The sequence below is a fragment of the Arachis ipaensis genome, chromosome B4 (assembly GCF_059453495.1).
Source record: "Arachis ipaensis isolate K30076 ecotype BB chromosome B4, ASM5945349v1, whole genome shotgun sequence".
Classification (NCBI taxonomy): domain Eukaryota; kingdom Viridiplantae; phylum Streptophyta; class Magnoliopsida; order Fabales; family Fabaceae; genus Arachis; species Arachis ipaensis.
Genome location: NC_142439.1, coordinates 99636596 through 99646380, shown reverse-complemented (window position 1 = coordinate 99646380; position 9785 = coordinate 99636596). Strand labels below are relative to the sequence as shown.

General features: G+C 37.8%; 1 protein-coding gene across 1 annotated transcript; it reads right to left on the bottom strand.

Annotated features, from left to right (window-relative positions):
* Positions 1 to 6444: 6444 nt before the first annotated feature.
* On the bottom strand, positions 6445 to 9051 carry LOC110271094 (protein EMBRYO SAC DEVELOPMENT ARREST 30-like). Its single transcript, XM_088483033.1, has 3 exons — positions 8231 to 9051; positions 7323 to 7411; positions 6445 to 7209 (listed from the first exon to the last, which is right to left on the bottom strand). The coding sequence occupies exons 1-3, from the start codon at positions 8327 to 8329 to the stop codon at positions 7155 to 7157; spliced, it is 243 nt and encodes an 80-aa protein (XP_088339159.1). The 5' UTR covers positions 8330 to 9051; the 3' UTR covers positions 6445 to 7154.
* Positions 9052 to 9785: the final 734 nt, after the last annotated feature.

Sequence of the window (9785 nt, the reverse complement as noted above, 5' to 3'; positions counted from 1 at the left end):
AAGAGCTTATTCATCCAAGTAGATCCCTCACACAGGAGCACCACAGACACATGCTTCAAGATTAAAACCATTGGTGCCTAGCCTTATTGCTTACTATTTTTCTTTTATTCCTCAACTTTGATTGTTCTTTCCCTTTTTCTTATTAGGATCTTCTTATTTATCTAGTCTCATGGGGTGTGTCTCAAGCATAGTATTCATGACAGATAGTTGTCTTTCCACCTTATGGTTGAACCAACTTAGCTAACTTATGACCACACCACAAACTCATGGACTTACTCCCTAGTATGAACTCCACTCTGGTCTTTTGAAAACAATCATTCTCTTTTCATTTGATTCAAAAGGGACAAGCATACAAGTAAGTAAAGAAATGATGCAGTAGCATAAAGACCAGCGACAAAAGACCTATGCATCAAAACTTTAAAAGACAGAATTAAAATAAAGTTCAAACTACGAGCAACTATTAATCAAAAGTGCATCCAGAATTCCAATTTTCAACAATTCTGGGTACAATGGTATTAAGTAACAATACAACCTTCTGGTGACGATTTCTAGTTGCCTTCTTTCTTTGTCACTATCCTAATCCTTGCAACCTCACTTCCTTGGGTGAAAGTGCACCATTTCCTCATAAGATTCCTGCAAAGTTATTTGAATTTGCTTGTTCCCAAAGCACTTGAGAAATAGTTAGCTTGCATGTATGCTTGTGATTTCTGAACTTAATCTGGTGTGTGAACACCAAACTTAGTTCCGTGCCTAGTACCAAACCTTGTATATATGCTGAGAACCTCATATCTTATTGTTAACAAAACACTTATTAACTGAAGTCTAACTACATCTAAGTGGTTTCCCTTGATTGGTTGGAGCTAGCAATGTGTTTTGGGAGTGGAGTGTAATTCTAACTACTGTCCTTTGGTGAAACACCAAACTTAGAATTACACTATCACTCTTGGATTGTTCTGGTGTGGAACACCAAACTTAGCTCCTTACAATACAAGGGAAACAACTTGTGATCTTTATTGAAATAAAGGTGAAAAGGAAAATACCTGAGGTTGGGTTGCCTCCCAACAAAGCGCTTCTTTATCGTCACTAGCTTGACGATTCCTCCTTCACTTGAGATGATAGTTTACTCTGGGGTTTTCCCCCATGTTGCCTAGGTAGTGCTTGAGTCTTTGTCCATTAACTGTAAAAGTCCTCTCTGAACCTTCATCCATGACTTCGATGTGTCCATATGGCGATACTTTTGTGACAAGAAAAGGTCCGGACCACCTTGATTTGAGTTTTCCTGGGAACAGTCTCAATTTGGAATTGTAGAGAAGTACTCGCTGCCCCTTTTCGAAACTTCTGGGTGTAAGACGCAGGTCATGTCTTCTCTTTGCCTTCTCTTTGTATATCCTGGTATTTTCATAGGCTTGTGACCTGAATTCCTCCATCTCTTGCAGCTGTAAGATCCTCTTTGCACCAGTGGCAATGCTATCGAAGTTTAGTATCTTGATAGCCCAGAGAGCTTTGTGTTCCAGCTCTAGTGGTAAATGACAAGCCTTACCATACACCAGTTGATATGGGAACATTCCAAGTGGTGTTTTGAATGCTGTTCTGTATGCCCAAAGAGCATCATCCAGCTTCTTCGACCAATCCTTTCTTGATGCACCCACAGTCTTTTCCAGAATCCTCTTTAGCTCTCTGTTGGATATCTCAGTTTGTCCACTTGTTTGGGGATGGTATGGTGTGGCTACCTTATGTTTTACCCCATATCGTAGGAGAAGAGCTTCTAGTGGTTTGTTACAAAAATGGCTTCCTCCATCACTGATGAGTGCTCGTGGGACTCCAAACCGGCTAAAGATATTCTTCCTGAGAAAGTTCATGACCACCTTGTTATCGTTTGTTGGGGTTGCAATAGCCTCTACCCACTTGGAGACGTAATCTACTGCTACCAAGATGTAATTGTTTGCATATGAGGTTGGGAATGGTCCCATGAAATCAATTCCCCACACATCAAACAGTTCCAGTTCCAAGATGAAATTCTGTGGCATCTCATTTCTTTTGGGCAAGTTTCCAGATCTTTGGTATTCATTGCAGCTCCTTACCAGTTCTTTTACATCCTTGAAAAGGGTGGGCCAAAAGAATCCGCTTTGTAACACTTTTGCTGCTGTTCTGTCTCCTCCAAAGTGGCCACCATAACATGAGCCGTGGCAGTTCCATAGGACCTCTCGTCCTTCTTCTTCCGAAACACATCGTCTAAGGATTCCATCTGAACACTTCTTGAAGAGATATGGCTCATCCCAGACAAAGTACTTTGCATCATTCATGAGCTTCCTTTTTTTGATGTTTATTGATCTCTGGAGGTAATGCTCCAGATGCCTTGAAGTTGGCAATGTCTGCGAACCATGGTGCTTTGTGAACTGTCATCAACTGCTCATCAGGGAAGAGTTCGTTTACACTTGTATCATGTGCTCCACCTTCATTATGAGGAATCCTGGATAGGTGATCTGCTACCTTGTTCTCCACTCTTTTCTTGTCTCTGATCTCAATATTGAATTCCTGCAACAATAAGATCCATCTTATTAGTCTTGGTTTTGATTCTTGCTTGGCAAACAAATATTTAAGTGCTGTGTGGTCTGTAAAAACAATCACTTTCGCACCAATGAGGTATGATCTAAACTTGTTAAATGCAAAAACTATTGCTAGCAACTCCTTTTCAGTAGTGGTATAATTTCTTTGAGTATCATTAAGGACCTTGCTAGCATAGTATATCACGTGGACTAAGTTATCTTTTCTCTGTCCCAACACTGCCCCAACTGCGAAATCCGATGCGTCACACATCAATTCAAACGGTAAATTCCAATCAGGTGGGGAAATGATAGGAGCAGAGGACAACCTCATTTTCAAATTTTCAAAGGCTAACATGCATGTTTCATCAAAGATAAATGGTGTATCGGATACAAGAAGATTGCTTAAGGGCTTGGCTATCTTTGAAAAATCTTTAATAAACCTTCTGTAAAAACCAGCATGCCCTAAAAAGCTCCTAATTGCCCTGACATCACTGGGTGGAGGTAGTTTTTCAATAAGTTCTACTTTGGCTCTGTCAACCTCAATGCCTTGGTTAGAAACTTTGTGACCAAGGACTATTCCTCCTGTCACCATAAAGTGACATTTTTCCCAGTTCAAGACCAGATTGGTTTCTTGGCATCTTTTCAATACCAAGGCAAGGTGATGTAGGCAGCTAGGAAAGGAATCTCCGAATACCGAGAAGTCATCCATAAAAACTTCAATGAATTTTTCTATCATATCTGAAAAGATAGAAAGCATGCAGCGTTGGAAAGTCGCAGGTGCATTACATAGCCCAAATGGCATGCGCCTGTAGGCAAACACTCCATATGGGCAAGTGAATGAGGTTTTCTCTTGATCTCTGGGATCAACCACTATTTGGTTATATCCTGAATAATCGTCGAGAAAACAATAATAAGCGTGCCCTGCGAGTCTTTCCAACATCTGATCCATGAATGGAAGGGGGAAATGATCTTTTCGTGTAGCCTCGTTGAGCTTCCTGTAGTCTATGCACATCCACCATCCTGTGACTGTCCTTGTAGGAATTAGTTCGTTCTTCTCATTGGGAACCACGGTAATTCCTCCCTTTTTTGGGACGACATGCACGGGGCTAACCCAGGGGCTGTCTGAGATTGGGTAAATTACCCTCCTTGCCACAACTTCATAACTTCCTTCTGTACCACTTCCTTCATGATTGGGTTCAACCTCCTTTGGGATTGAATGGATGGTTTGGCATCTTCTTCCAGCAGTATCTTGTGCATACATATGGCCGAACTTATCCCCTTCAAGTCAGCAAGAGTCCAACCAATAGCATCTTTGTGGTTTCGCAGTACTTTGAGCAGTTCATCCTCTTGATCTTGGCTGAGGAAAGAGCTTATAATCACTGGGTAATTTCCATCTTCTCCTAAGTACGCATATTTGAGAGAGGGTGGCAATGCTTTGAGTTCAAGTTTGGGTGCTTCTGACTTTTCGTTCTCTTCCTTTGGTGCACCTTGTATTTGACTTTCTGCTGTTGCAACCTCTTCACTACACGTAGACTCCTCCTCTATTATACCTTTAGGTTCTTCTTCTTCAAAACTTTCCTGCACTGTGTCTTCAAGTGAGTTCAACCTCATACATTCTCCCATTTGCTCTGGTGGGTAACTCATGGCCTTGAACACATTGATCGTCATCTTTTCCTTGTGTAATCTCAGGGTGAGATCTCCTTTTTGTACATCAATTACAGCTCCAGCAGTGGCCAAGAATGGCCTTCCCAGAATAATGGAAGCCTTGGCTTCCTCCTGCATGTCCAGCACTACAAAGTCTGCTGGGAAGATAAAATCTCCCACCTTCACCAGCAAATCTTCTACGACGCCATGCGGGAACTTGAACGATCTGTCTGCCAATTGTAAGGCCATCTTTGTTGGTTTAGCTTCCTCAATCTTCATCTTTCTCATCATAGCTACTGACATCAAATTGATGCTGGCTCCTAAGTCACACAGAGCCTTTTCCACTGTGATTTCCCCTATAATACAAGGGATTTGAAAACTCTCGGGATCCTTCAATTTCTGGGGTAGTTTGTGCTGAATGATAGCACTACATTCTTCAGTTAGTATCACAGTCTCGTTGTTCTTCCAGCTTCTCTTCTTAGTCATGAGCTCCTTCAAGAACTTGGCGTAGAGTGGCATTTGTTCTATTGCTTCAGCAAAGGGTATGTTGATTTGCAGTTTCTTGAAGATTTCCAGAAATCTCGAAAACTGATTGTCATCCCCTTTCTTCCTTAATTGCTGAGGGTATGGGACTCTTGGGGCGTCTGGCTTCAGCACTCCTTCCCCTTTTTGTAAATTCAAAGTGGGAACTCGAGCTTTGTCCTGCTCTTCTTCCTCTTTAGTTGAGTCCTCTTTTTGTGGTTTCTGGGGGGTTTCCTTCAGTTCCTTCCCACTCCTAAGGGTGATAGCCTGACACTCCTCCCTTTGTGTTGAGCTAGTCTTGCTGCGAAGGTTGTGGCGGGGGATTTGTTTGAATAAGTAGCCAATTTATTTCTCAAGTTTCTTGTTGGCAGCATCCTGATTCTGCATATTGGATATCACCTCTTCTCGGAATGCTTTACTATCTTGAATCTCTTTGCTTATGCCTTCAAGTAGATTCTCAATCCTTGAGATTCTTTCATCAAATGATGACAGGTCAGGCTGAGTAGGGTTATTCTGGCCTTGATATGAATGTGGGGAGGTGTCACTACAAAAAAAAAAAGGCCTACATAGCTAGTCAAAAGGGTGACCATAGATCTATGGTCACGGTTTTGGACCTATGGTCACGGTTTTTTACCGTGGCCTATTCTCTCGTGGCCATAGGTCTATGGTCACGGTTTTTTTATCTATGGTCACGGTTTCAATTTTCAAAATCTGACACTTTAGGCCACGTTTTTTTATCGTGACCATAGGTTAATCTATAGTCACGGTGAAAACCGTGACCATAGCCTTATCTATGGTCACGGTTTTCACCGTGACCATAGCCTCTATGGTCACCCCTCCTTAAAACCGTGACCATAGATAAGGCTATGATCACGGTTTTCACCGTGGCCATAGCCGCTATGGTCACCCTTCTTTAAAACCGTGACCATAGCCTTATCTATGGTCACGGTTTTCATCGTGACCATAGACTCTATGGTCACCCCACCTAAAACCGTGACCATAGCCCTATCTATGGTCACGGTTTTCACTGTGAGCATAGCCTCTATGGTCACCCCTCCTCAAAACCGTGACCATAGCCTTATCTATGGCCACGATTTTTTGCCGTGGCCATAGCCTCTATGGTCACCCCCCCAAAAACCGTGACCATAGCCTTATCTATGGTCACAGTTTTTCACCGTGACCATAGCCTCTATGGTCACCCCCCTTAAAACCGTGACCATAGCCTTATCTATGGTCACGGTTTTTTAAAACGGTGACTATAGCCTGTTGTTGTTTATGAGATTCAATTTTTTTAAATTATAATCACATTCCAAAATGATAATAATCACAAAATAAACAAAATAATAAATTCAACAAATCTAAATCATAAAAGTTTCATTATAAGATAGATATATTTAATTTTTAGTCTAAACAACACAAATCAAAATAGAGTGTAGTTTTCCAATTACATGTATCTCAAAAAGTACATAACACATCAAAATATTACATTTACATAACTAAGGTCATTTGTAAGACCCATCCCATGTGATATTTGTATGGAACATATTTTCTTCATCACATCATGTATTCCTGCACGCAAAAAAACAATAAACATGTTAGAACAGAGTAAAAATGCTTTTAATGATGCAGTACATATGCAGCAAAAGAAGGGAAACATTCATCCACAGCAACACTCAAGAATTATTCACAACCATTATTTTAATATGCTGAATTTTCTTCCGAGTCAAACTCCTTTTTCTTTATTCGAATTCATTTTTCACTTCCATTCCAAGTTCGAATTATGTGCTAATCAGTGATCACTTAATACTATTAATTTAATAATTAGTTGGCACATAAAAAGTGGGATTCATTTTTAAATAATGTTACAAATCACCAGCAAGTAAACCTTGGCAAATATTCATATAGAGATTGTTGTTATAATAACCGACAATTAAGTTCTCAAAAAAATACCAAGTGACAAGCAATTGAGACATCATGAGTAAAAAGTGTGGGTACCTAGGAAGCTTTAAGCTCAACAAAAATAGAACAACACATGATTCTTTGGCAATGAAGGTTTTCAGCAAAGGTAAAATACTTAAAAAGCTACATCCCCTCTACTGCACATATATTAACTTATTCCAACTTCTTTAGTTTGCATAAGAGTGATGCTAAAGTATATGTATTTAAGTCCATGACAGGTATAGAAGTCCTAAAGTATAACAAGCACCGAATCCACAAGACCACAACAATTGCTTTAATTAACAATTTTAGAATAATGTAATATGTAATACCTGCAGAGCCCCACCATTTGTAATAATTAATCTGATAACCTTTGATTGCTTTAGCATTGGTAAAATTTGATCCAGGTAAAAGTCTGGAGAAGCAGAACTTGTAGTCTTAAATGAAGGAATTTTATTTTTTCTTCTCCTTTCCATCAGACCTTCTGGCAGAACTTAGATTGCTTTAGGCTATGAACTGATCAACATTGTAGATATAGGAAAAGCTATTGAACTTAGAGCTGAAAAAATAGTAAGAAAACATAAATTGTGTATATGAATATATTATTAAGAAAATATTAATATATAAATCCCAACGGCACGGTAATGAATGCAGATACTTAGCCACATATACCTAATTCCTTTTGAGCGAGTACTTTCTTGAATTTCAGGAATTATGAGAGTTGCATTTAAAAACCTAGCAACAGCAACCAGATCACAGATCTACAAAACCAAGAAAAATGTCAATGGTAGAAATGATCAATTAATCTACTCTTCATTAACAAGAAGATCAATATTAACTATACACAATTAATTAATTAATCAATTCTCTGTAGCATATGAACATGATAGGATCAAAGAACAAATTAAAGCAGGTAAATTTATAAAAGAGTGATGAGAATGAAGAGAAGAAGAGCAGCATAAAATTTTCATTAATTATGGTTCAGGAGTATGAGTCCCCATAAAATTTTCCTTAAGGATTTTCATGAGAGGAAGACTTAACTTGGATTTTTTGGAATATTCAACAGAAAAATCAGTTAATAACACTAAGATTATATTCACAGAACTGCATAAATTGTAGAAGTATTGTATATGAACATGATTTATGACAAAGTATAATGGTGTTGTTTAACAAAGAGGCAAATATCATTGACAAAACCAAATACAAGTAACAATTTGAAGTTTCAATAATCCTAAATTACTAATCAGAACAAGTAACCTGGCGATGACAACGGTAACAATGCTGAAAATAACAACTTCAAGTTTTAACTTATAGGAACTTTATTATATACAAAGGTAACAATGCTGCATAGTTTCAAACAAATTTACATAAAAACTAGCTTTGTGTATAATAAGCAACATGAGCTGACAGTCCAATCAATTTGAGCTACTTAATCATGCTGAAAATAACAACTTCAAGTTTTAACTTCTAACAAAAATGAGGATCTATAAAGTAATACCTTCTCAGCAACAGAACTCATATGCACTTCTATTCCCTATAGCAAAGTTCCACACCCCCAGCTCAATCAACAAAGAAACTACCTTATTCTCTTCAGTGGCCCCAGCCGCAAGAGTTTCAAGTGCATTTATTCTTGATTTGTACTTCTCCACATGAGCCTTGAAAATATTGTTTTGCTTCATATATGCAACATAGTAAAATAGTCATTCTTCAAGGATAACTGAAAAACCCTATAACAGAGGTGCTTACTAATGGAATCAAAATAAGAATGCAGAGATAAACAAAATACAGCAATATTAAGGGTAGAGAACATTACAGGTTTTTGAATTACAGAATTAGAATCAAAATGGAGAGTGGCGCTGTTGATGGTAGCTTCAATGGCAGAAAACCCCAAAACAGAAACTGCAGTAGCCAACTCTCACGGAACAGGAATGGAATTGGAAGAATATGGTGGTATTAGCGGCTCAGGGAAAGGCAGAACGGTGACAGCGATCGCGGCTCCAGTGAAGGTGATGGCGGCTTTTCCTCCTCGTCGCAGTCCTTGGCTCGCGTCTCCCTCATCTCCATCTCGGGCTTCTCTCAGTGACACAGAGCGATGACCTCGAAGCACGACGGCGACGCGAAGGCGGCTCCATGGACGGGACGGCAGTGATGGCAGCTCCTCCTTCTGACCTCCATCGCGTCTCTCTCTCGACGCCTCTCCTTCATCCCTGTTCAACCGGGACCAAGGCGGACTCCACGGAACGGCGGCGACGGGCGGGAAAGGCGCGGCGACGGGCGGGCAAGGCACGGCGACGAGCGGGCAAGGCGGCGGCGACTCCCTTCCCCTCCTCTTCTCTTCTTCTTCCCGTTTCCCCTCTGCTTCTCGTTTCTTTGTGCATTGTGCGTTTTGTGAAATTAGGGTATAAATTAGGAATTTTGTGATAGTAGGGTAATGTTAAGTTGTGAATTGAGAATTTAGTATTAGGATAAAATATATATGAGTAATATAATAATTTTATAAAATATTTAAGATAGATTAATAATTTAAAATTTAAATATAATATTTTAAAAATTAATTTCAAAACATATAATTTTATTTATTAATATATTATTGAGTTTAAATAATTATTTTTAATTTAAATTATAAAATAACTCTACTAATCACAACTTATAAAATATTAAATTTGAAGATATCAATTTAAATTTTTTAATTATTAAAATTTTTATATTTAAATTAATTTAAATTCAAATTATCAAAACTTAGTTTAGTTATAAAAATATTCTTAAATAGTAATTAGGCTTAAGGTTAGGGTTAGAATTAAAGTAATGTAAAAAATTTAGTAAAATTAAAAAGTAGAATAATAATTGAAAATCAATCATAATTTATTTAAATTATTTTAAAAATATAATATTTTTTGTCAACTATTACTTAGTTTTATGTTTTGAATAATTTTTAATTTAAAATTAATAGTATTCAACTTAATTTTTTATTTATAAAATTAAATTTAAAATTTTAATATTTAAAATAAATTATATAAAATTATTATTAGTTTTTAATTATTAAAATTTTTAAAAGATAAAATATTTAAAATTATAAAAATATATAAAAATCTTCATTAATTTAAACTCAAATGATTAAAACTGCGACCATAGACT